The 27,245-nt window shown below is 40.5% G+C and overlaps 1 protein-coding gene across 2 annotated transcripts in view; it reads left to right on the forward strand.

Moving 5' to 3' along the window:
• wnt6b (wingless-type MMTV integration site family, member 6b) overlaps window positions 1–27,245 on the forward strand; it is a 35,498-nt gene that overhangs the window by 819 nt on the left and 7,434 nt on the right. The window contains exons 1-2 of one of the 2 annotated variants that reach the window (XM_056389732.1): window positions 10,876–11,721; window positions 21,764–21,984. In XM_056389732.1, coding sequence (XP_056245707.1) covers window positions 11,642–11,721; window positions 21,764–21,984 — 301 coding nt within the window. In that variant the 5' untranslated portion in view covers window positions 10,876–11,641. Of the gene's footprint in view, window positions 1–10,875; window positions 11,722–21,763; window positions 21,985–27,245 lie in introns of those variants that run through there. The other variant, XM_056389733.1, reaches the window with a different exon arrangement.

Consider the following 27,245-nt stretch of genomic DNA (forward strand, 5'->3'; position numbering starts at 1 on the left):
ATTACTGGAATCAGTCTGTCATTCATCAGGCTGGGTGTCTTTCTCTTTCTGTTACTGGTTAATAAATCATACAAATGTGTTATGGCTCAGTTAAACCATTAATAAGAACAACCTCTCGGGTTGCCACGAAGTGAAAGTCCCTCCGGTTGGTATTTATTTTTTGTATTTAGTGATAATGCAAGTTGCAACTTGGTTTCACAGTTTCAAATAAGCCATTAAATCTTCACTTACACATGTTAGCTGTTAATACCAGGACTCTCTGCATGTTTTTCCAGATGGTAAGCTGTTCATTAGAGGGTCTTCCTTATGAATTAAGTTCCCTGATGGAGGATAAAAAGCTTCCAGAGGAATGTTTCACAGTCCGGCAACTAACAGCTTATAACTGATTCATAAAGCATTAGTCAATGATCAGTTAACATTGATTAAGCCTTTAGTTACAACTTCACAATGGGTGACTAATCAGAATGTGGTGCCATGATTGTTTATCCCCAAATTAAGCTGCAAATAGTCAAAGCACGGAACACACCAAAGCCAATACAAAACACAAGGTATTTATTTGTGTATGTTAATTACCAATTTGTGACGTTATAGGTTCATCACGGTTTTAACATTTGTCCTTGTCCCTTCAAAAACTTTTTTTATACAGTTTTGTTTCCATAGCGAAAGTTGTTGCAGAGACGCTAATGTTGCAGTTTTGACTGCAGTGAATGGGTCTACATACTGTGATGTGTAATGTATACAGTGACAGCTGTCAGGCAATGGGAAATCTAATCTCCATGAGCTTCTTGGGTTTTCTGATATTTTTGTATGGATTTTTTTTTTATGCCTGATAAACAACATCCCTTAAATGACAGATTATATGTGTAAGTAATTTGAGAGCAAAAAGACTAATTATTAGCAAAAAAAAGCCATATATTTTATTGTGAAATTTAGCAAGTTTTGAACAATAAAACCCTAAAAAATAAAAAATGAAATTACAACCGATTGCAGCTAAACTGTCTGGCAAGCCTGTTAAAAGTCTGATAATTCGGTTCATATAAACGATTTTACATTTGTTTAGTGTGTAGTCACTTGGCTTTATGTTATTTTCCATAAAGTATGACTTACAGTTGCAACTTCATAACCATTAGTAACTTCAACTTCATCATATACTGTATGATGCTGTAGCATCAGTGCTTAGCGTTCAACAAGTCCCACAAGATGGTGCAATATACAAAGAAACTGACCTGCCCACAGTTCATGCTGCAGTCGGTCACAGCTGAGCTTAATTTCAGAAGGAACATGCTATAAGTGGTAACGTTACAGCGAGAGCAGAGACACAGCATTAATCATGTGCATCTCATGGTCATATGTCCAGAACTCTGTCATACTGACAGTAATATAAATGACAGAGTTTCTCTCATTTGTAACACAAATGTCAGAAAATCTGAGGTTTTTATCCAATGATGAAGTCGTTTTTTTTCCTCTGTGACCTTGATGAACTGTGTCACATCAAGGCCACAGCTGATTTATGTTCATTGAAGCCCCTGAACAAAAAGGTTCCTGAAACTTTCTGATATTGGAGTTTAACAAGGTCAAAATCAGAATGTGCTTCTTCTAAAAAAGCTTTGCATCTGTTCTGAGTGCCCTGTGTGTGTGTGTGTGTGTGTGTGTGTGTGTGTCTGTGTGTGTGTGTGTGTGTGTGTGTGTGTGTGTGCGCATGTGTGTGGCTGGTGAGAGACAGAGTGTATGAAGGTTGATCCAAAAGTCATCTCCCTCTATCTCCAAGACCATCTGTGTGTGTGTGTGTGTGTATGTGTGTGTGTGTGTGTGTTTGTGACTGTGTGTGTTACCCATCTGGCTGGTCCCCCTCTATCTCTTTGCAAACAAGCGGCAACACCACAAGCCCTCTGGACACGAGTTGGACAGAGAAGAAAGAGTAAAAATACCCAGGGCTTTCAAATGGTGAGCAGGGCAGACTAGATAAGATCTGTTATAATAAAGTTACTGTTCTGCCGGTAATGCTGATGAATCACACTGAATAGTCACCCTGACTAAATGGAAATATTTACATTTGTGTTGCTGTAGTAAATCTTTAAATAAGCAGCATGACTTCCTCAACCAAAAATACGTGTTTACAACCAATACAAAGTCTGGAGCTAAATCAACCCATTTCATTATCATTATTCATAATCATAAAATAAGTCTTATTAAGTTTATCCTGTACTACAGGGCAGCATACACCTTTTGAATTTGCATTAAACAATTGATGTAAAAAAAAAAAAAAAAAAACTCCCATAAAGAAAGAGAACTTTGTGTGCTAGTCAGAGAAACTGGCAAACGCGTTGGAAACTTACAAAATGTTATTAACACAGTGGAAACACATGCCAGTACACACATCGATCTATGTACCCACAAACACACATTGTGTGGGAATAACATCACACCACACTTTGGCCAAATCTAATCTAATAATCAAAAGTCCAGCGGTGATGTTATCATTAGTCACAAATGGATGTGACGCATTTGGAGAACATGTCTACTCTGTCCCCGTCTAGCCAAAATTATTGCTGCTATTGGATTAAAGATAACACGGTCCAAGTGGTTAACTTTAGAGGGAAATTAGGAAACTCTGGTGGTTCATCATATCCACACTCAAGTACTTGACAGCAGATGTTAAATTGCTTATCTAGCATCATGTCACTGCTTAAGGACCATGATAAGCTTCAGATCCGATTTGAAAAAGATCAAAAAATCTTATTAATGAAGGACTTATTATGTTTTCACTCAGTGCTCTCTACAGCTCTGCTTTTGTTTAAGACGTCTCATTAGCTGCTGAGGGGTTGATGTCATAACCTGTAAAAACACTGAATGGGTAACAGTGTGGGTGCCACCTTAAGCAGCTGTTCTCATTATTTTGTCCACCCCTACATATTAAAGGACACACTCCCAAGCATACACCAATTTTAAAGTTCTCCACTACTGTGTCAAAAGTAACAGTGTACATTAGGCAGCTGAATCCCCACAGTCAGTGTTAATCTATATATTGAATGCATATTGTGTCATGTGATGACTGATTATTGCTGCAACGTGTGAATAGCGTTTCAATGTTGTAAGTCATTGAAAGGGAGAAATCTGACAAAAAACATAATATTTTATGAAGTTTTGAATGTAGATCGTCTGTGTGTCCTTGAGGTCTAACATATGTGTTGAAGGCATTTTCTTCCTCATAAAACATATGCAGAGCTGATTTTTTCTGAGGCTTTTGAATCCTGCATTGTTTTATAGTCATGTTTTAGTCCTTCACTTGTGCATTTCTGCTGTGCATTACCTCAACCTGAATCTTTTGGCAGAAATATGTATTTGCCACGTATGTGATAATGAACAGAATAGGGTCCTACTCTTGAAAACATCCTCCATAAAGTTACTAGTGGTCACAAACTCCACAGGGTCCCTTAATAACAAGTAACTATCACTGTCAAATTAATGTAGAGGAGTGAAAAGTGAAATATTTGTCTCTAAAATGAACTGGAATAAAATTATACAGTAAAGTAAAATGGAAATTGTAATCAAAATGTACTAAACTTCACTTCCTATTTAAGTGTAGTTCACTACATTTCACCACTGGGTAAAATTCAATCAAAGTTATCAGATGCAAAGAAAGCTCAAGCACTTTTATGTAGCTAGAATTTATCTTGTAAATTTATCTTGTGAACTAAGAATGTAAAAGTGTTTCCAGTCTTGTGTTTTGAATTTGGCCCCTTTCTTTGCAGTTCTGCCTTTAAAGCAGTGTAATAATCCTCTAAAAAGAGGTCACAAAAATCCATTTATAAAAGCAGTCACATAAAAACTCACCAAACTTGAGGGGCAAAAACTTGAGGACTATGCACAGGCACCATGTACTTAAGTGCTTTCTCCTCTACTCTCTGTCTGTGTACAAATATGGCACTGCAGGAGGAGATTCTTGAACAATTCAAATTCCTCTGGCAGTTCAAGTGATATAAGTTAGACCTTTCTGAAAAAGTACCTGGTTCATTGGAACCTTCCAGTTTAACTCCTTATCATCACCTCTCTGCAGTCACCATTTATTCTCCCAGATAACTGGTCATCTGATCGATTCCAAGTGTCTGCACATTGTTATGATCCAAATAATATGTCTTCAATTATGATAGGGTCACTGCGCCGAAACTGGGCCAACCCTATGAGAGAGGAAAAGCAGGATATATCCGAGTCACACCAAATTATGTAGCTTTTGTTGACAGATCGCAGCCATTCTCAGTGAGAAGCAGTTGCCTGGAACAGGGTTTACTTTCATTACTTGCTCTAACAAGACCATAATTTTGCATAACTTCAGTTCCTTCCTCTCTGAAAACAGACTTTCTGCTTCTGGACATGTAAAATCATGTGGCTGCGAGAGGTATCAATATTTCATACTACAACCTCTCTCACACTTTAAGTGTGTGTGTGTATGTGTATGTGTATGTGTGTGTGTGTGTGCCAGTTATGAAGGAATTTTATGAACATGCCTTTCTCCTGGGGATTCCAGGGATGACTGTGGTTTGTTTTAAAAAGGTTACGGCCGTCATGTGTTTCTGATTTAGATCTAATTCAAGTTGTCATATAAAATATTAGCTCCAATGGGATTTCTAATCATTTTTGATCATAATCGCCTGGGAATGTGTTTTGTGGACTTTCAGTGTGGGCGAGGCATTTTTCTATGGAAACAAAAGGGCGCACGTGTGGCACAGAGAATAGAAAAAAAAAAAAAAAAGGGGAAGAGAAAGAGGGTGAAAGAGAATCACATCCAGAGATAGGTGGTGCATTCTGGCAGACAGTAGGAATCCATTTCACGCCCAGATGAAAGCAGTGTGAGAAGGGGAATGTGTGTGCAGCGTGTGTATGATAGGTGTGGCGGGACAGGGGTTAGGCCTGTTAGCTTTTCCTGGGTGGAGGAGGGAGGGAGAGAACACTTCATAACCCGGACCAATGCTCTTTCAGTTCAATCAATGACAGACCCAAGGGGAAACCACAAGTTATTGCAACCAGTTGTTTATTTAGTATTTTTTTCTGTACAGATAAGCCTTCTCATATGAGGTTTTCTAATTCAGTATGACAGAGTATACAGAATAATACAGTATTCCAGTATAGATACATAGGGTTGGAGTATCCACACTGACTTGGGTAAGGGGATCACCATAATGATTAAGATTCATCTGCTGGGGACCATGAATTTCAGAATCAAATGTCATAGCAATCCATCCAACAGGTGTCAATACAGGTGTCTCACTAAAGGCCAGAAATGTAAATCTCATGGAGGCACTGAGCAGCAATGTCAGCAGATCGACAAAATCAGACGGATTCATCCTCTGGGGACCATGAATGCCTGTACAACATTTTACAGCAATCCAATTAATGGTTAGATATAGATATTAATATATGAATATTAATATAGATATTGCGTGACTGACTTTCAACTGACTAACGTTGCCTTCCATAAAGCAATGCCACTAGCAAAGCTAAAAATGGTTGCCACTGCCTTTGTTCTTGAATGTAATATTCAGAGCATTCTTAAAACTAAACGTTAAATCAAACAGACGTATATTGTCCTGAAACAGGTGTGAATGTTTGAAATTATATCCATGTGAATCAGTGTGAAATTAAATGTGTTTGACTGAACATGCCCATGTACAAAGTGCTGGAGTTTGGAGGATGCCAAAGGAAACATGAGGATTATATTAAAAAGGTCTGACACATGGGGCATGGGCTGTGAGATCAAGTCCAACTTTTGTCATGTCATGAACAAATCCCTGTTTCACCCCCGCCATTCTTCTCTCCCTTAACTACATAATATCTTGTAGAGCAAAACTAACATTATAAGTTTAATGTAATGACTGAAAAATGCACTGCTGGCAGCTCCGAGTGAAGCTCCTGTATCTATCAGGGCGTTCTCCTGTACAACTCTGATCTAAGTCCCCACAGATGTCTTATATATGCTGTAAGGACACGTCACATATCTCCACTCTGAGATATGTGATTAAATTGAAAAAGCCGGCGAATAAACAACTAAGGGAACTTCAGTTAATCACAAAAGCTGTTCAAGGTCAACATGAAATCATCATCATGGGAACGGGGGTGAGGTAGGATAGAGAGAAACTAGAAAACACTGGTTACAGCTCCTGTGTTGGCGAGCATCTGCCCTGCTGAAGTGTCTTTGGGCAAGACATTTTAATCTCCAGCACTGTTGTTCTGAAGCAAACAAACAGAGACACAACAGTAAACCACTTAGAGGACCACACTGATGGTTTTTGCCCTTTAGACTAAAATCACTTACACTTTTCTGCCAAGGAATGCTTAATGTTTTTGTACTGATTTAGCTGTAGCAGTCAGTCACCTGGTTTTAACTCAATTTAGTACGAAAATCTAAATTAAAACTGGCATGAAGTTGGTCACCACTCCACTCAAGCACAGATTGCTCTCCCGCATGGTGGGGAATTCAAGGAAATATTTAATATCAAACTTTTTCATGGAACATCTGTACGTTGTTTATCGTAATAAATATTTCTTTTTGCTTCCAGCAGTACAGTTATATCAAGGTATTACAACACCGAACCTAATAGTTATTTGTGGAGGTCAGTGCAGCTCAGTGACTCTGGCCAAGACCGTGGTGGTGAAGCACGGAGCTGCGCACAGACAAGAATCTGAACAATACACATAATGTACAATATGAATCTACTGTATGTGGGCTGATGGCCATCTGGTTAGGGGCTGTTCAGTGTCTCCTCCCAGCAGGCAACTAAAGCTGTGAGCCAAGACCCCAGGCCCAACACCCTGCCGGACTTTGAAATTAGATCTTTATTGTCCATAAAGCCTCAGCCAAGTATGAAGAATCAGCCCTCCCTAACAAAACACACTCATCCAGCAGAGAGAGGGACAAGACGAGAGAGAAATTGGGGGAGAGTGAGACACAGATACAGAAAAGACGAAAGAAATTGGGGAAGAACAAGAGGTGAAGGTGGTTGAAAGATAGATGTGGAGAGAGAACAGCCGGTACATAGCGTAATGTTTATGCTCACAACTATGCTGCAGTTATTTATAGGTTACTGAGATAACTCAATTTTCATAACTTTCTAATTTTGTTGCGGTTAGTGCCAGTTCACATATCAACGCAGCATTCTCCAAAGAGTTCAGCTTTCCCTGCTAGAAACATCACAGTATGTTTGTTTTCAGGTACCACATGCTAATTATTCAATTTCTTTTTTTTTCCATCACATGACAGGTGCAAGTGAGAGAAACAGGTCAATAAAGATAGAAAAAAAAAAGAAAAGAAAATGTTTAAAAATGATGTAGGTTGGAAGTAAAGTAAACACACAGATACATATAGTACGGATCGGAGACTTTTTTTTAATAGAAATGTAATGAAACTATTCATTCCACAAAAGCATCAGAGAAGTAAAGGAGTCTGGACACACCTGGAGGAGTAGCAGATACTGCACACATCACTTCTGAAGAGTTCAGAGAACAATAAGGTGGATTCAGAGAGGACTGATCACAAGATAACCAGAGGCTGATTATCTATGTCCTAGATGGGTTATAAGAGAAGAGAAAAAAACAATGTTGGTTTATCTGAGACCAACGCTGCAAAGACAAATCAAAGAGCTAATGGTGACAACATGTCATGTCAATTCGGTGAAGATCGTGTGGCAGCTGTGTCTCAGATGGCCAAATAAGTAAAGTATCATCCTTAATGCAAAAATCCTGCAAATCCAATATTGCCATGAACCTTTAGTTTCGTGTTTTAATCTATTAACGAGGGACCACTTAATAACTACTTTGTATGATATACCAATTTACATGAGGGTGCACAAAAGAGGAACTAATGAGCAATTAATTAGTCTTTAGTATATTGTGCCATTGACTGTGACTGACTCAGTGACTGAATCATAGTTAATCAGAGACTACTCACAAACAAAGTGGTCAGTATGCTGATTCAGATATTTATGAACAAATCCTTAATGATTCATTATGGTGTCTTCCAGATGGTCCTCTAGTGACTCACCATTGTTTAATATATACAGTCTCCCTTTCACAGCTTTGCAGAAACTACTTTAAAGAAGCTATTTGTAATATTTGCTATTTCTACATAGCCAACATTAGCATGAACAGCTGCTTACTTACAAGCCTAGAAGAAACGTGTCCAATACCGAGGTTAAGTCTTGCTTCTATCACATCTTTTCTTCCTCTGAAGTTGGCATGCTAACCAGCTAGCCCCGACCCCAATCAGCCCGACTCGTCACTTTCCCATAGCGACTCACTGTAGTCTCCAATCTGTCCTGAAGCCATAGCTCTACTCAGAGGCCATATTGCAACCTCTTGTATTATAAAGACAACCGTGGCTGAAGCTCTTGTCAGCAACAGTCACCACCACACGCTCCCAGCAAGAAACCACATTCAGTGGCAGAAAAAAACGTACAAATTGCCTCTTTAATTATGAGGACATTCCTCACATCTTCCTCACTTCCTCACCAGTAACTACTCCCAGTTTTGTGTACCGCACTGTGAAATATGTAATCACATCTGTCCTCATAAGCGATTTCATTGGCTCAAATGCTAATCATAGTAAATGCCAAAGCAATGTAAATGTATTGTATATTTATGTCCATACAGGGTGTGAAATGAACTCCCAGTAACTTACCAAATATGGGTCAAAATGAATTATTCACAAGAATCTAATTCTGAGTATAGAGATCAAAGACCGGTTACTCCAAGTGGGACAAGATAGAGTGTCATAAATATGCAACTGATTGAGCTCATTGATCCAGGAGCTGATGTTCATCTGGTTAGCGGACAGCCAGACGCCTCATCCTGTCTCCAGTTTAAAGAGGAATTAGCCTTTATTTAACAACTGCAGATGGTCAGGTCTGCTATAATCATTGTCATGTTAGGTCACAGCCAGTGTAGATGAACTGATGTGTTTATACATGCATTTTCTATAACCAGCCATCTACACCGCAATGCTAAAAAAATACAATACAAAACTGTTAAAACTTCCTTCATCTTATGAAGTAACCAAGTTGAATGGACTGAACTGAAACAGATGAGCAGTTACTCCACCTGTTCTGTACAAGTGATCATGTTGTAAATAGGTTTTCTTATTTGAATCTCTCAGCTTATGATGTGAACGCATGAGTTTGAGGACTTCTGCATTAAAAGAAGACCCTTAATCATTGTGATGAAACAGAAAAGAGACAAATGTGACATGTCAGAGGAAGCTGAAGATGTCAGAAAGTTTTAACATTGCTGCACAGCACTTCGCTCATCTTTGCAAAAACCTGACAAGTTGACAGTCCTTCTGTCACGTCCGAAAAACATCTGGTTTAAGGGACGTGACTGGATATGAGGACACAACTGCGGCCAAAGATACATTTTCAAGTGTATCTGCATTAGTGCAGATAAGGTATGAATAGTATGGGCTCACAAACAGCTTCAAATTTGCAAGCTACGGTGCCGAAAAATCTAATTTTGATGACGGACAACACAAGAACATGGATGTCATAACAAGATTATGTGTAAATGTGCACACTTGTTGCATTATGAAAAAAGAACATTTTGTCTACCTGTAATTCACAAGTAGACATGTGTTCTTGGATAGCACATGACTGCACCTTTCCAGCTGACTTTTCATGTCAGTTCACATTTTCAGCTGCATTACCACACTATGATACTTTGACCAGTACAAAGCATGAAATTAAATGTGATGATTCACCTCAAATAAACTTCAAGTCTGAACACGTTGTTGTTCATGCTGAAGGGAAATGAATGGAGATCATGTTTGATAGAAAGCTGGGGAAAATGCATCATAAGCTCCATAATACTATGGAGGTCTTCGAACAGCTGCAATGTAAAGTACACATGATTTAAATGGACCAAATCAAGCAAAAACTCAAGAGTGTTTTCAATGGATTTGTTACAAGTGGTTTCAACCTTTTCACAAGGCACTGACACACAAAAATATTTCAATGGATGAAAAGTTTGGATAAACAAATGAAACCTGCCAGGACTGGTCAGACATGTGCTGATGGTGGCTGTGGGCAAAAATGAGTAAAATATGAGTAAAAGTTTGGAAGTCAAGACTTTTTCTGTCAGCCTTAAGTTAAGGGGTTACAGTCAGAGTTGGCTCCAGTGAAGACCTTTTATTGGTGAGAGTTAAAGCCACAGTTATGGTTTGTGCATTAGTAAATGGAACTGAGGCCTTCAGGAAAGACAGTGGTACTTGACTGGGTGAGTTCGCCTTGTGTTACACTCGTGATTGATTGCATCACTGCAGTGGAACGAAGTCGGGTGTCAGGGCTTTTATGGGCGACTACAGTACAGTGGTGTTAAATTTCAATGGATATGCCCTTGGCCAGGCAGGTGATAATACTACCCTGTCCCTAAACACACACACACACACACACACACACACACACACACACACACACACACACACACACACACACACAGACGCACACACACACACAGACGCACACACACACGCTTTCTCTTGAGGGCAGCTGTTAACGTTTGGCTACTTGTGTGTACAAAAAGGTTGATACGAACTGACAGTTTTTCTTTTTTCTTTCTCTTGAACAATGTTTATACATGCTGGATTATAAAACACGCATCCAGATGGCACAATCATCTGAAAGGTGCTCTCTCACCTGTACTCACATATGAGTCCATAAGCTTTTATTTCAGGTTCACCATAAACACACTGTATGGTAGCTCTCTCTCTCCTCTCTCTCTCTCTCTCTCTCTCTCCTCTCTCTCTCTCTCTCTCTCTCTCTCTCTCTGTGTGTGTGTGTGTGTGTGTGTATGTGTTTACCCCCTTTCTGCTCTGAGCCGGGTCCTCCTAAAACTAATTGCAGTTTCTTTCTCTCTCCCTCTCTGAGTGACAGCGAGGATTTCGCTGCGCCCGGAGCGACGTCACACTAAGGTGGAAGAAGACGAGAGCATTTTTTTCCTCCCTTTATCATCCAAAGAAAACACATCGTCAGACCTGTGGCACACAGACGCCTCTACCTGCAGCCGGTGCGCACCGAAAAACTGGCTCACCAAGTTCATCAGCGCGTCAGTTCAGAGCGCGGCAACATCCAGCATAAAACCAAACTTTCTTTTATTTGATTGGAAGGCAGCAGCGCTCTTCTCCTTCGTCTTTGATATAATTTTATCGTTTAAAAAAAAAGAAAAAAAAAAAGAGTAGAGACTCCGAGTATCCACGCAACCAGGAGCTGTGTCGTGCGGCTGTTTCGCTCTCAGGGAGGACTCCACTGCTCTGTCGTCCTCTCTTTCCTCCTCAGCCCGCGGTGAAAACATGTAATGTGCTGCGACAGATAGAGCACAACGACAATGAAGAGGTTAACCACACCTTTGAAAGCGGACGTCTCTTCAGTAGCCTCTTGACCATCTTTGCTGCGCATTAAGATGCGCCCGAGAGAAGAGGAGTTGGATGATGAACCTTTGGCGCTCTCGTTGACAGACAGTTTCCAGTGAGATTTTGCTGAGTCGCACCGTCAGAAAACAAGGACCTCCTATGTGTTTCAGAAATAATCCGACTCGGTGTTGGCTGAGCTGAGTCAGTTTAAACTTTGCTGGGGAATCTCCTTGAGGATTTGCTGCGTTCAACATGACGGTTCGTCTATCACGGATCCAACTTGCCCTCTTCTTTATCTTGCTCTGTCCGGTCAATATCATCGGACTGTGGTGGTAAGTGTTGTGTATTTACCACGTGTTTTATCTCTCTCTGTCTCCTGTCAAACTGGGATTCACATGATCTCACCGACATAGTTTTATTTAGTTTCTGCGCACAAACACGGGGCGTAATCATGTTTTCTATAATTACCCACAGCACCATCACTCAGCATTAGCTTACCGGCTTTTCACCTAAATACTCACACTGCTTCAGATTGTTCCCGGGATATCCCGAGAGCCTGGTCCAAAGACAACTGTGATCATCATAACTGAGCAAACAGTACAAGGCAACAGCAGCAGGATGTGAGGACAACAGCTGACACAATACAGAGAGTCCTAACAAAATGACCAAATAGTCAGAGAAATCAGTAATGACACACATAAGTTCCTGTTGCTTGGATGTAGCCTAAAAAATAATACATATATTTAAATGTATATACAAGAAATTCAAACAATTATTAACACATTTTTCTGTTTATGCTTTTCTAATATTAAATTACATTATGCTAAAACTTTTATATGCTCAATTAACCTATAATCAATTTATAATTGGTAAGCATTGAAAAATTCACTAACAAGTCACGGTGTGTCTTAATGAGACAGCGTAATGTGGGTTCCCAGTGTGAAGAAGTTCATGAAGCTGCATCTTTTCTGAAGGGATAAGGTGTTCAGAGAGTCACAGGCTGAAGTAGGGCAGAGAAAGAGAGAAACAGGAAGGTGGAAGAGGTGTCTGCTGTTCATTGCTTGCAGTAATACACAGAGGAGAGAGGAGAGGGAGAATGGCGGAGGGTGGTGGGTGTTGATGGTGTGTGTGTGTGTGTGTGTGTGTGTGTGTGTAGAGGGGGTTCAGAGTAAGGAATGTCAGGTGGCCCTCTAGGCACAGTGGATATGTCATCATAAAACAATCCATATAGGCTCAGCTCTGCAAGGTGTGTGACAGTTGGACAGACAGACAGACAACCCCCCTGCAGATCTGCTGATAACGTGTGGGTCTCTGTCTGTGTGTCTGTGTGTCTGTCTGTCTGTCTGTCTGTCTGTCTGTCTGTCTGTCCGTCTGTCTGTCTGTCTGTCTGCCTGTTTGTAGTGCTTTCGTTGTCTTGTGTGCAGTGTTTCATTAGACAACATCCAATGTTTCTGTCCTCATCTCTTTCTCACTCACTCTCTCTCTCCCTTACACACACACACACACACACACTTCTGCAAAGTAGTGTTTGAATGTGAAGCTTTGTGTTTTTTTTTTTTGTTTTTTTTCTTTCCAGCGAATCCTCCCACTGTTCATTCACAGCCCAGTCAAGGTCAATGTGGGATGTAGTGTCACTGAGGCTGTGTAAGTGGACTGTATGTCCTTGTCTGACTGGTAGATGGACTGGCAGCTGTAGAGGATGTGTGTCCACATCTGTTACAATGTGGAGAGGGACAGACAGCGCAGTTACTCAGCTGGTTTAAACCTCTGTTCTGTTTCCCTCTGCTCTCCATCATCAGATCTTTACGGTGTCCTCATTAAGCCGGACTCATAATCTGTTCCTATTGTGTATTTTTCTGTATACATTGTCAGTCAGCTGAATCAGTGTGATGCAATGTTTTGCTCTACCTGTTGACCAGGCAAATAGAAACTCCTATGCCGCAACACTGATCAGATCACAATTTTGTAATCACAAAGTTGTTGAGTAAATCAACACAAATACTGGTTAATGACAATAGGTGCGCTGTGTGATCGTGTATATTGACATTTAAAGACGGAGAGAGATTAGGGTTAGCTGTCCTGTTAACTTTACTGACGCACAATTTCCATTGTTATGTCATCATTTTCCAAAACTTGTTTTTCTTGTCCACTCAAAAATGCAAGGCTGTTGTTTTCAGATTTATCCACTCTGCAGAGCAGTTTTTTGAGAAGCTCCGGTATCTGGCATGAAGAATGCTGGAATAAGGTGGATGATGAGGCAAAATGGGGAGAAAAAGATGGATTTGTGGTATGTGGGTGTCCTAGTATGGACATATAATCAGATTAACCAGAGGGTGCTGATCTGTGCTTTGACCCAGCTGTGGAGAGAAAGAGGGAAAAACAATGTCCCTAGAGGGATCTGTAATTTATTACACCGCCTTCAAACACTTGGTTTACTTGGGCTAAATCTGGCTAAATCCTGCCATGGTATAAACTAATTTAAATTATAATGTAAGATTTTAAAAAAATTGATATACAAAAAATTATATGAACCTTTATGGATCATTGTACCATTATTAGCATTTGTTTCACATAAGCACTATGGTGTGGTCAAATGAAAGAGGAAAAAGAAAAAGGAATAAAATAAGTGATAAATGTTTGCCACATACTCAAACCAACCTTTTCATATTTATGGGGCTTAATTCACAGAGAGGGCTTAACTTGTTAAGATCTGCCTAAATAACTCTGTTGCCCATTTATGTAATGTTTATGTCACTTTCCTACTGGCAGCACATTGTACAGGACCCAGGACATTTATTTTAAATGAAGCTGTAGAGGATTAAGAGCATGAAATCACCTACTTCCTCTTCATCCCCATTGACATACGTTGTCATCTTCTTTCACTCACTCACTTGTTCGCTGGCTCGCTTACTCACTCACTCACTCACACAGACACGCGATACGCACATATTCATGCACAGACTTACACACACACACACACACGCTGACACACACACACAGTGCCCAACTGTGGTGCAGCTAGGGTGAAGCCACACCTGTGGGTCGCTCCCTGGTTTGCCAGGACAATGATGCTCTCTGTTGAAAGCTGCTGGACATACCATCGTACATCTCTCTTTCTCAGTCTCATGCGCGCTCCTCTTGAATGTCTCTATCTCTGTCTGTCTTTAGTCATACTTGTCTTTTGAAGGAAAATACCTTTCATATAGATAGGTTGTCGCTGAAGGAAGAGAGAGGGAGCTGCAGTGAGAGACGGACGGTGGGAGAGATGAAATGCTGGGAGATAGCTGTCCTTTCAGAGCCTCTGCTGATTAGAGCGCTTTAATCATTTGGCCTGAGAGCAGAGAGCACAGCTCGGAGACTCAGAGGAGTGTGGAATGCCTTTGCTCTCTCATACTGGTTTTGACTCTAGTGCTTAGCAGGGCCAACTTTGCTCAGTGTGTTTGTATGTGTGTGTGTGTGTGTGTGTGTGTGTGTGTGTGTGTGTGTGTGTGTATGTGTGTCTGTCATAGCCCCAGTTTGGCGGACAGCCTGCCTGGAACGTGCCACAGGCCCACAGGTGCACACACACACTGGTTTTGTGTGTGTGTGTGTGTGTGTGTGTGTGTGTGTGTGTGTGTGTCTGTTGAAGTTCTGCCCTTTGTATGTTTATGTGTATGTCAGTACAAATACATCTTGAACCAGTGGATCCTGGTTAATCTGTTTAACATGCACTCAGAGATGTAAAAATGCACTTATTCAGTCACACAGTTGTGGGAACATATTTGTACACACACACACACACACACACACACACACACACACACACACACACACACACACACACACACACACACTGTATGTCAGAACCGCCATCATCACCAGAGGAGAGTTTCATTGTAACAGATCTTATCTTGTCCACTCCACTCCTAGTCTGAAAAGCTAGATGTCTAATCAGGACCAGGGAGATGGGTACAGATAAAGATTAAATGACGATGTGGGTTTGGCATCAGGTAGAGAACTGAATTAAACATGTTTATGTGTGTATGTGGGTACGTGTGTGTCTGCAGTTGTGTGCAAGCATGCATTTCTGTAGACATTCGTGGTACAATGTACTCCAGTGCCAGAAATATATACAGGGCAGAGAGCAAAATAGTCCAAGAAATGTTCAAATGTCTCTGTAACTGGAGGAAGAATTGGCAGAAAATGTGACATTGCAAGCTGACGGAGATTTAACGTTAGCTTGCAAAGTTAGGACTGGTTGCCTTGCAGAGTTCTGAATAGGAGTAGGAGTTGCTGTCGTCTAGAGTTTTGAGTTTTTTCCTTTTCTTTGGCACTGTTCAGAAACTTTTATCACAGTTGTCTGACTTGTTCCCATTTGTCATACTGCCTTCAACGGTGAGTGAGCAAGATTTCCCATCAAATAACAGCACAAAGTTTCTCATTCTAAATACCATTTGTGGCCACTGACATTTTGTTGTAACATTGACTGACAGCAAAATTGACAATGATGACCCTGACACTGTAAAATGTTCTGTTATTGGCACAATAATGTGCTCACGTTAAGTCCTTCATTGGTTTAATCCAAGGCACCACAATACTAATGTAACTATACAGCTGAAGCCCATTTGAAGCCATTAATACCAAGTTACCAATATCTGGAAAGAGGGAAAGAAGTCATACCATCTATTTCACAAACACCCATGTGACTGTGATTACTGACTGACATTGTAGTAGCTAGCGTATCACAGCTCACTACCACTGCTTGCTTATGTTATTTGTTAATTCATGTTAAAAAAAAATATATAAAACTAATTCTTAAAATAAAGGTGATAATGTAGTTGCCTCTATAAATTACTGTAATTTACTGTACTGGTACTGTACTTAGTCTTATGTAGGTATGATGCCGGCTACTCTTCTCAGTCACAGCAGCCTTCATAATGACTTGGGTTCCTTGCATAGACAGTAAAATAAAGATGAAGTAGCCTCCGTGACGTCACCCATGGTTTCTGAAGAGTGGTTTTGAGGCTCAGAGTGGGCTGCTCCACCATCACCATCTTTTGTCTGACTCCGCCTAACTCCGGGCTAATCCAAAAATTTGCAGAGGTGGAAAATGAGTGGTTTAATAACTGTGGCAAGCATATTCTCCTGTTTGCATTGTTAGCACAACTGGGTGTGTGGGCGTCTTGCTTTAAGGCTAATCCAAAACTAATTCAAGCCAGGTGTGATGAGCGCAGACACTAATACCTGCTAATTAGTGCTAACATACTGTATAAATAAAAATGCTTTTGGCACCAGGCTCAAGTGGCCATTCAAGGAACTGCAGTTTTTGGCACTTCATTTTTCAGCTGTTGTGATTGCTGCTTGGCTCCTAGCTGTACTTTCCATATTACATATCTAGCGCTTAGCTTCACAGACCACAGAGTACATCCATGCACCTTTAAACCTCTTTGTCATCTGCATATGTCTGTTCTTTGACAGTTTTCATCCTTTGGCCGTCTGGCTTGTTGGGTGTGTCACTGTTGTTACAAGAGAACAAACTGTGGATGTTTTTCTTGTGTGAAATTGGTTTAGTATTGTTGGTTTCCTGCTGGTCACACTTTATTGCTACTGTTTAAATTGGGTGCATTACAAATTAAGTGTGTTGAAACTTTTTATTGCAACAAATTTCATTGTTCTCAACCTATTGTTTTACGCAACAAAAATAACATGGCATGTTTGAAAGTGATCAACACGTCCCAGACTGCAGTGTCGGGATAACTGAAGAGCTGCTGCTGATGGTACTCGGACCCTCTCGCACTGCCCAGCCACAGACGGTGGGGAGTTGCTAAATTTGTTCCCATCCATCTTCAAAATTAGTTTAGGACTGCAGACAAATCTTACATGTGTTTTGATTTTCATCCTCATTTCTTTATCACCTTGCTTATCTCTTTGTATCTCATTATGTCTCCTCCTTATCTCACATTTAACCCCCCCACAATTTGTTTCCCATGTCTCCCTAGCTGTTTCTATTCTCTATCCTTTTTCTTTTTTCTCTTTTCATATTCACTCTGGCGTCTCAGACTAGCGCTTGTCGTGACTTTCTTCATCTCCAGCATACTTGAGGGATTAAGGAGGGATGAAATTCACTCATTCGTGGGCGGAGTGAAAAAAAAGAAGGGCCCCGTACAGTACAGCACTTCATCTATGGTGCCGTGAGATCCTTTATGAAACCTGAGGTCGCTCTGAGCACCACTGTTTAATCTCTTTCTGACCCACCTCTGGGCCCAGAAAACACCGAATAAGGCGTCTATTTCTAATATCTTCATTTTTTCCCCCCAAATTTCCAGCTACGGTACATTATGAAAAACACTTCATCCAAGTCTTTTTTTGAAACAAATGTAAAAATATATCACTGATAAGACCTTATTCACATTTTTCAAGCAATGCAAGTAACCACAAGGTAAAGCTTTAGTTCTGGATCGGACCAGCTGTGAACTTGTTGCAGGTGGTAACAACTTGAGAGTCGTGCTATCAGTGCTTTTGATTTGGTTATTTTTGTTACTTTGTCTTGTTTTATCTCTTGCTCTGTATGACCCTGTCTCTGTTTTGAGACTTTATCATGATGAAGAACTTTTCATCTGAGACATTGTTTCCCTAAAGTCCCTGATAATATCACTGGCTGCACATCCTTGTTGGTGTGTTGTGTTATCTGTTATCTGCTCAGGAGCTGCACCATAAATGACAGACTGGGGAACAGTGGAACTTTGCATGGGAAGGATCTGATTACTGTCTGACTTTGAAGTTCCCTCTCACAGGTATATGTGAGGTTTTATCTCTTTGCAAGTCTGCACTGTAGCAAGTGCACCTGCTTAGATAAATGTGCGCGCTTGTGTATATGCAAAATTGTGTGTGCAAACTGCATGTACGTGCATGTATGAACATGGAGCGTCTTGTTGTAATTGTTTGAGCTGAGGGTCACATCGATCTGTATATGGTGCAGTAGAGTCAGTCCATTCATTCAAGTAGTTTTACTTTCATTGTGACTGCAGAAGACGACAGAGCAGGAGACATACTAGACCGTTCCTGCAGGATTTGAGCTCAGGCCAACAGTTGTATACAGTGTACAGTTATTCTCAGCAGCTACATTTCTAACCGACCAAATAAGAATAGAAAGAAAAATGACAAGATGACACAAGGAAAGTCAGATCTTAATCAGTGCACTGTTGTGTTAACTGCTGCTGTAAAAAAGTAGACAACACTGGCTGTGACATGCATGAATGACATATTCTGGTATTCTCAGTAATGATCACTGTGCTCCTAGTCATTTTCATGACATTACTTATTGTTTTTTAACATTCTCTATTTCCCTGCTTGTCCTCACACCTGCACTTTTTGGAGTCTATGACAAAGTACTCCCCTATTTTACTCTACCTCGCAGAGATGTGCACTTCAATGTTTCACTCTCCAAACAAGGGCAAGAATGCTGGGCACCTACAGTCATCCCGTTATCCAATTAATGCACCCCATTTTAGGGTATGTCTCCAGCAATGTGCTTTTCCACCTGAGTTCACTTCCCTTTCAGATTCATTCCCACATTCCCATTCTCCTCATCGTGCCCCATTTCTTAACTTCTGTCTAAGACAGTCCAACGCAGATTATCAGAACAGCCGTCAACCAAAATTAAGCGATGATTCAGACTGAGAGTGTGAGCTGAGGTAAAGAGGAAAATGACATGGCACTCCCCTTTTTTGACTGTGGCTGCTTTCAGCAATTCAAAGAAGAAACCAAAAGCAAAAAGAAAAAAAAAAAATTAACTACTAAATATAAATTCTAAAGAGATCCAGCACAACATTTTACAGATTGGTTTGCATGTTTTTGTGCAGTACAAAAGAGTTAATGCCCAGGGAGAAATCTTATCAAGAACCACAGTTCATTACAAAGTGCATGATTGTAAAAAAAAAAAAATTGCTGTTTTATAAATGTTATTATTAAAGTTGCATCTGCTCTTCCACCAGATGCAGTCTTGCTGTATCTCTTTCACCAGTCCACCTTGCACTACTTTCTTTTGTGCTAAAGAAGAGCAGAAGGAAAGTTTCTTCACGCTGTCGACACCATCTAACTGTCTCTGTCTCTCACTTCCAGACTCTCTTTCTCTCTCTGACAGTGATACAGGGCTCAGAACAAAACTCCATCCAGTACATTCGCTAGTTTTACAACTCTACACCTCCCATTATAAAAACCAGGCTGGCTTTTGTGAGCTGCTGACAGAGCTGGCTTCCCAGAGCTGCCCCTGGCACATGCACACGCACAAGCGCACTTGCAAACACACACAAGGCACAAACAAGCCAATTCTCTCTCTCACATCCAGAGAAAAATTGAACATTTTACATGGAAATACACTTATATGCATGGACATCAGTTTTACACTCTCTGTGTCTCACACACACAGAGACACACACATACACACACACAGACACACACATACACACACACTCACATGCCCACCTACACACACACATGCTTCCTGGTGGCAGTGGGTAGATAATAAGCGGTTGTTGAGAGGGAGTGTGTGTTGCTAAGTATTGTACATGTACCTGCTAATTAACACATAGAGACTGTCTGTATGATTTAATTATGTGTGACTACCACACACATACACGCTTAAAGAAAGACAAACACACACTGCACACATAGAACACCTGTAAATACTACATTGTTTCCATAGCGATATTGTCAATACACTCTCAATAATCATAGGAGGAATCAGTGGGTGTCCTTGGAGAGTGGATACGGATATGTGTGTGCGTGACTGTGCAGACAGTCCATACACGCTCTGATGCACACAGTTGTCTGTGTGCCTATGTGCAAGTGCATTTATTATTTTTTTACTCTAATTTGCAGGTTCTTACATTATACACCACATGTCACGGCTGATTATGTGGGATTACTGCTAATTTTCAGACAAGTTGAATTATTAGAATGGATTACAAGGAAACCATAACTGTGATACATGCCATCTACCATGGTCATATATATCTAAGTCCTGGTGGTAACAAAATTAGATAGGTTTTCAAAAACACTGGGAAGGAGTTTGAGAGGATGAATGTGCGTGCCTGTGTGTGTGTGTGTGTGTGTGTGTGTGTGTGTGTGCAAATGTCTTGCTCGGTATCAGACCGCCAGGAGAGGGGATGGTAAAGTGTTTGTTCTGCTTCTTAAAACAAACTCTTGAAGCAGATGAATGATACAGGCGGTGCGATTAACAGGCACAAGGCTGAATGAAAACCTATGAGGTAGTCCTTTGCTCTCTCCCATTCTCTGTGTCATGTAAACCCTTCTGACTCCTATTTCATGGGAAATGTTATGGATCAGTTATGGACTAAAAGTCCCTGAATCTCTGCAGATGTGATAGAGTAAATGAAGTAAATGACAAAGGAGGGTTGTGAGAAACGGAGTTGAATGTACATAACATTAACAGCATGGAGGGGATGAGTGGCTGATTGCTAAGGCAAGAAGCAGAGGAAAAGAATGGAAATAAAGTCATCTTATAAAGCCACTTTGCTGTTATACCACTGAAGTGGCCACAGAGGCTGGCATTGCTTCAAAGTGGTAGAGCCAAGTCCTTCTTTCCCATTAAGAGTAAGAATAAACTATTTATCTTTATTATATGCACTCATCTGTCAAAGCTATTGAGGAGGTCCACAGTCCGTATGTGTATATATATTTTAATGTTTTAAATATTTGAACTACACGAGGCATGCTTCATTTATCTCACTACACATTTAAATATGGATTTTTTTTTCTTCTTCGTCTCTGTAATATAATATGTCGACTTCTCATTTAGATGGTTTTAATCTGGGAACGTCTTACGGAGGGCTGATTCGAGGAGAATGTGTGGTTTAAGCACTGAAGTCCTTAACTGCTACAAAAATCTCCAGAGAAGCTGTATCATCTGGAAATCTAGAAAGTCTGCCCTCTGGTTCACCAAAATCAACTTAGCATTAAGATCAACTGTAAACGGCCTGTCTGTTAAGAGACTTCCAACTGTGTGACTTCCAACTTTGTGAGGACCACACACTTCTTCCAAGTGTAGTCCAATAGCAAAACACAGACTGTGAATGTGACGTCAGAAGATGCCTCTGGGAAACTCTGTGCTCTCTTGTCTCCCATGTGCCTATTCAAGAGGCACATTGTCGCCACGGCTGAGATGTGGTGGGCAGAGTTGGCAGGCGAAGCAGCCGCAGAAAAAAACTTAGTTTGCATTTGGTTCGTGGCTGCTGATGAGTGCAGCCACATTGTTTACTGTGTGTTTCAGTTAACAGGTGTTGCTCAACAAAAAAAAGCACGGTGAACTTTTCTATTGTTGTCATATTTCTCTGTAATTGTCCTCCTCTCTAACTTTGTGTAAAACTTTTGCAGGGCGGTGGGCAGTCCGCTGGTGATGGACCCCAACAGTATCTGCAGGAAGGCGAAGCGTCTGGCAGGGAAGCAGGCTGAGCTGTGCCAGACTCAGCCAGAGATTGTCAGTGAGGTGGCCAAAGGGGCCAGGCTGGGAGTCAGGGAGTGCCAATACCAGTTCAGGTACCGCCGGTGGAACTGCACCAGCCACAACAAGTACTTTGGCAAAATACTGCAGCAAGGTGAGTAAGGGAGGGATGGATGTGTGCAGTTTTGCTCATAGGATAGCAACACTTGTGTCCTTCTTTTTCCCATCTCTCATTTACCCCTAATATCTAGTTTGATTTGCCATTTATATCCAGTTAAGCAATAGTTCAACATTTTGGAAAAAGCACTTATTTGCTTCCCGCGGAAAATTAAACGAGAATGTCAATACCACTAGTAAGAAGCTGTAGCCAACACCCTATTAGCTAGTTTAGAGTAAAGACTGGAAACGGGGAAACAGCTAGTCTGGTTCCGTCCAAAAGGTAACAAAATCCACTCACCAGCACCTCAAAAGCTCACAGATGAACATATCCCATTTCTTGAATCTGTGCAAAAATAGAAGGAAAAATAGGATCATTTATGGTTTTAAAGGGATTTATGTGTGGGATTGTTTCATGGACAGTTGCAGTGACTTCCTGGGGTCACCGCGATATATATTCATGTATGTGATATTATGTGCGATATCTTGGCACTGTAGCCAGATATTAGACAGGCAGAGTGGTACTGACCTTCTCATTTATTTCACAGCAAGAAAGCACTTGGATATGAATAAATTCCCATAATCATCTTTGCGCTCTCCACCAGTGCTTCCAAAAGCTTTTCATAGGATTTTCATAGGATTTCTTGGATTAAAAAAAGACATTAAAAACATTGTCATGCCCCATTTTTCAACCACGAGTGTCTTAGGATCTGAACCCATGACCTCATGACCGCAGCCGGCGGCCTTACGTCAACTTGAGGTCAGATCCCTGTCTGATGGCAGCACAACAGACAAGGGCAGCTGTTGTATTTCAGATCAGACATATTCACACTTGACTGACTCTCCTCTTCATCAGATTGGGCACGCTTGAAGTGATCAGCTAAGATTGCCTGTTCCCTTAACATCTCTCTGAAGATCTCTTGACATCTTCCTCCAGCTCTTTGAAGTCTGTAATATAACTGATGTTGGGTCAGCGCTGGGTCTTTTGCAATTACTGTGTTGGCTTTTCTCTCGTATGATTAGATTCATAGAGAGCTGCCTGTCTCTTCTTTGACTGGTAATACAGAGGACCTTTATCTGTGTGTATAGTCAACAAACAGGCAATAACTAATATTAATACACGACAAAAAATGTGTCAGACATGTTATTAAATCCATTTTGGGTCTCATTGCACGAGTATGGGCGTGTTGAAGTTTTGTGTTTCTCGTTCCAGTAACATCACGAGGAAGTGGCACATGGTTTTTTGATTTAATTCATTTTCCATAGCATAACTCAACAGTGGAGACTGAAATGTAATTTTCAATCTACAATCTTTACAACTTTACCATTTTGTAAAATTTGTGATAAATTCTTGGCGTAACACTACATTAAAATTCCAAGTTCCCCAAAGGAAGTACAATATTTTTAATATGATGTTTGACTGTTACATAAACTTTTAACAGTTTCTTGCATTGGAAAGATACATATCAGTGTGGAGCTGTTGCACAGCTAACATTTAGCATTTAAGTTTAAGGTGGTACTTATTACTTTCTGCTGTGACAAAGCCAAAAAGTTTGTAATTTGACATTTTTCGTGATTTAGACATTGCCCCTGTTTTGTGGGTCCCTGCAGTCAAAAATAATTGTATACTTCATCTCCGAACTAGAGAGTTTTAATGCAGAAATGCTTTGAAAGCTTCCTCTCTCTTAACCACATAAGCTACATTTGCACTAAGACAATATCCTGAACCACACATTTCAGTAACAGCAGGCCACATTAAAGCACATCAGCTACCCACATGAGCACAGTTCGGCTTCTCACCATCAGAAACATTATTTGTCAGTACCTCGTGCAGCTGAAACTGACATGGTTAAAGAGCATACTGTTTTGTCTCTTATCTCATTTGAATTTATGACACCACCAGTGTTGCCAGTGTCTCTGACAGAGAAATAAAGAAGGGAGAAAAAAGAAAGAAGGCAGAATGATAGATTGAGAAAGAAAGAAGGAGGAGAAGAGAGGGAGAGGAGGCAAGAATCTACCAGTAGGAGACAGACTAGCAATTAATCATAAATTCCTGCCTGTCTATAAGAGAGGCCAAAGTGCTCCTCTGTTTTGAAGTCTTTGTCCTCAATTACCTGGATCTGCTCTTAATGGCTGTTTATCATGAACTAGTACCAGTAAATGTCAAAATAAAAGTGCCTTTCTATGTAATGCACTCTCTTTCTAAGTGGTTTACTTAACCTCATTGACCTCTGTTTAGAGTTTTATGTGATAGGGTTATATACTGACACACACCTCCTAACTGTACAGTGAAAACAAAGCCACGGGGTGTTTGGGTCTGGAGCACAACCAAACTGGCTGAACCATCTTTTCTTTTTTTTTTTTTCTGTCTCCACTCTACAAAAACATCTCCAGGCTATCTTCAGCCATTATTCAAACATAAACCATGCTGCACTTGTGTTATGTGCTGTGTTTGTTATGTGCTTCCTCAGAAATGGGATTTGCTTTGTGGCATTGGTGTTGCATGTCAATGTGTGTGTCTAACTTAGAAAAAAGACTGTAGCTTCTCAGTGGAGTAAGAAGTTAATTTGATAACAGTACAGGTAACATATGTGTGCGTGTTTGTATGTGTGTGTGTGTGTGTGTGTGTGTGTGTATTTCATTCCTTACAATGTTTCTGATGATGAACATGAAAATGGATACGTCACATATCCAGCTGCATGGAAATTAGATAACACACATATATTCATGTGGCACCGTGCAAATGCTTACGTTTTGACTGAAGACCGAAAATGTGAGGTGTGGGAATATTTGTGTGTGTGTGTGTGTTTGTGTAACAGGGGTTTTAGGAGATTTCACAACATTACTGCCATTTCACACGTTTATTGCCAAAAGTGTGAATGAATGAACATGTCGACACAAGGATGACAACTTATTTTGCATCAGAATCAAAATGTTCTTTTCTCTGGACATGAACCTTTCACGTACAGTCAGCTCCAAACCAAGGCTGAATTTCTGGTTTCTCGTCATTAAATGGTAGTTATTATCCTCTTTTCCTTGATCTCTGTTTAAATAACACACAGACCCTGGAGCGGTCATGACAGGCAGTGCAAGCCAGCCAGCATACCGTGATGCTGGCAGTCACAGAAGGGATGCTGCGGCTTTTCTTTGAAAGTCCCGATAGGTTGTGTGTACGAATGTGTGTGTGTGTGTGTGTGTGTGTGTGTGTGTGTATCTGGGTGTGTGTGTGTGTGTGTGTGTGTGTGTGTGTGTGTGTGTGTGTGTGTGTGTGTGCATGGACTATTATACTGCTGTAGAATAAACAAGGGCTCTTGCTCTGGGCTGTACAATTGTTGCACATTAATTAAACCAGTCATCAATCGTGTCAGAAATTTCAGAATTTTCTCATTAATGCTCTTGCACACAGGTCACACAGGTATACAGACATGTTGACACAGGTTTACACCTTTGCACGCTTTGTGTTTTCTTGTGGCCTTTTTAACTGGTACTTTAAATGAAGTGAGTAGAACTACTTTGTTTGTCAGACAGCAGTGATCAACGCTGACATGATAATGAAAACACTTTCAAGGTTTGACTTATGTGATTTTGTGTCACAAACCTGGCAAGTACACTGAGAGTGTCAGACATTAGGTTTAAATAAATCAAATAATCAATGTCAGGCTGTTGCGTTTTGAAGTCAGTGAGAGAAGGTGCTCCTGTGGCTTGGTTTCCACACCCGCACAACACTCTGCTTTATGGTCCAGTTTGTTGTAGTCCAATTTTTGACCAGTTGCTTTAAGCAGAAATGGATTTAACACACATGAGCACTTATACCATCGTGGCACAGTAATTTGCCCCTCGTCTCAATGTGAGATGTAGAGGTTTTTACGAGTCTAAAATTCTGGACCCAATCAAAAAACAGACCAACTGAAAAAAAGACCCAAAACCTACATGCATTAATTCTTTTTTTTTTTTTTAAAAAGAGATCCAAACATATCAAAAGATAAGGCCCGGAAGATGATCAGACAGATAGTATAGTATATAATCAATGGATTCACTCCAAATGTTGTAATGTTGGGTTTTGTAGATAAGTGTTCTTTCCATACACCTGAGATTATAGTAGTAGGTCCCCATCTGTCCTCTAACTCAGCCACTTACTTACTAGATACTGCAGGATGTATTGGAGCCTTTCCACAGCCCACAGTGCAGACTGTCTGTGTGCATTTGGAAAAAAAAGAAAAAAAGCACTGCATGTTATCATCAGTTGCTGCAAGTGTCACACAAAATTAGCACTTGATTTTATAGGAAAACATTTTTTAACCTCTGCTTATCTGGACTGTGAGGTCATTGTCTCAGATTGAAGGTACCAGACCTCCCTTGTATCTTGGCCTAAAGTCAGAGCATTAAAAGAATATGTGCTAATTCTTGCAGAAGGGACCTCTGGAATTAGAAGCAGACATAGACAGGCCCAGACACCCACCGTGGCAGAGAATTTGTTTGGAATTCATGTCTCCGAGGAAAATATGAAACAGGGTGCCTCAAATCATCAGATTTTTGATAGCTTCTTTTACGCATAACAATACTCTTCTCTCTGTTTTCTCTCTCTCTTCTAACCCTGTGCTCTGTTGTTTTCATTTCCTGTTGTTTGACTTCTCTCTTTGTACACTTTTAGTGGGATCGTATTTTGCTCCAAGTCACTGACACCTTTTGGAACCGTTTTTTTTTTTTTTTTTTTACCAGGGAAAAAAAAAAAGTTTAGTGGTAAATAGGAGAAATAAGACATAATTAAACACATCAAAATGACATTTGTCTTCTGCAGATTGCCTACTAAATGCAGTGTCTCACCAGTGCATCTGAGGACATCTGGACCGGCTCCCAGCTTGTTTGGATACGGCATGTGTTACTATCACCATATTGTTCTAATAATGAGTTGTGTGCTGATGTTTTACACACGTGTCTTGAAAAAAAAAAAAAAAACCCAGGGATGTTTTGAAGATGACACATCATTGATTTGAGACTGTCGCTGCTCCTGAAAATCTGAGCCCTTTTCTGCTGAGCAGCAGGAACAGTAAGGTGTGGTCTGTCTGAGCTGTAACAAGGGCATGCAGCACACACACACACAGATACACACACACACACACACGCACACACAGACACACACACACACACACCCGATCAAATACAAACCATGAGATAAAAAACATTAGAGAAACTGACTATTTGTGAAATGTCATAAATGCTTTAAATCTCCATTAAACAGTATTTGTCACACACACAAAC

Source organism: Seriola aureovittata, chromosome 11 (genome assembly GCF_021018895.1).
Source record: "Seriola aureovittata isolate HTS-2021-v1 ecotype China chromosome 11, ASM2101889v1, whole genome shotgun sequence".
NCBI classification, from domain to species: Eukaryota; Metazoa; Chordata; class Actinopteri; order Carangiformes; family Carangidae; genus Seriola; species Seriola aureovittata.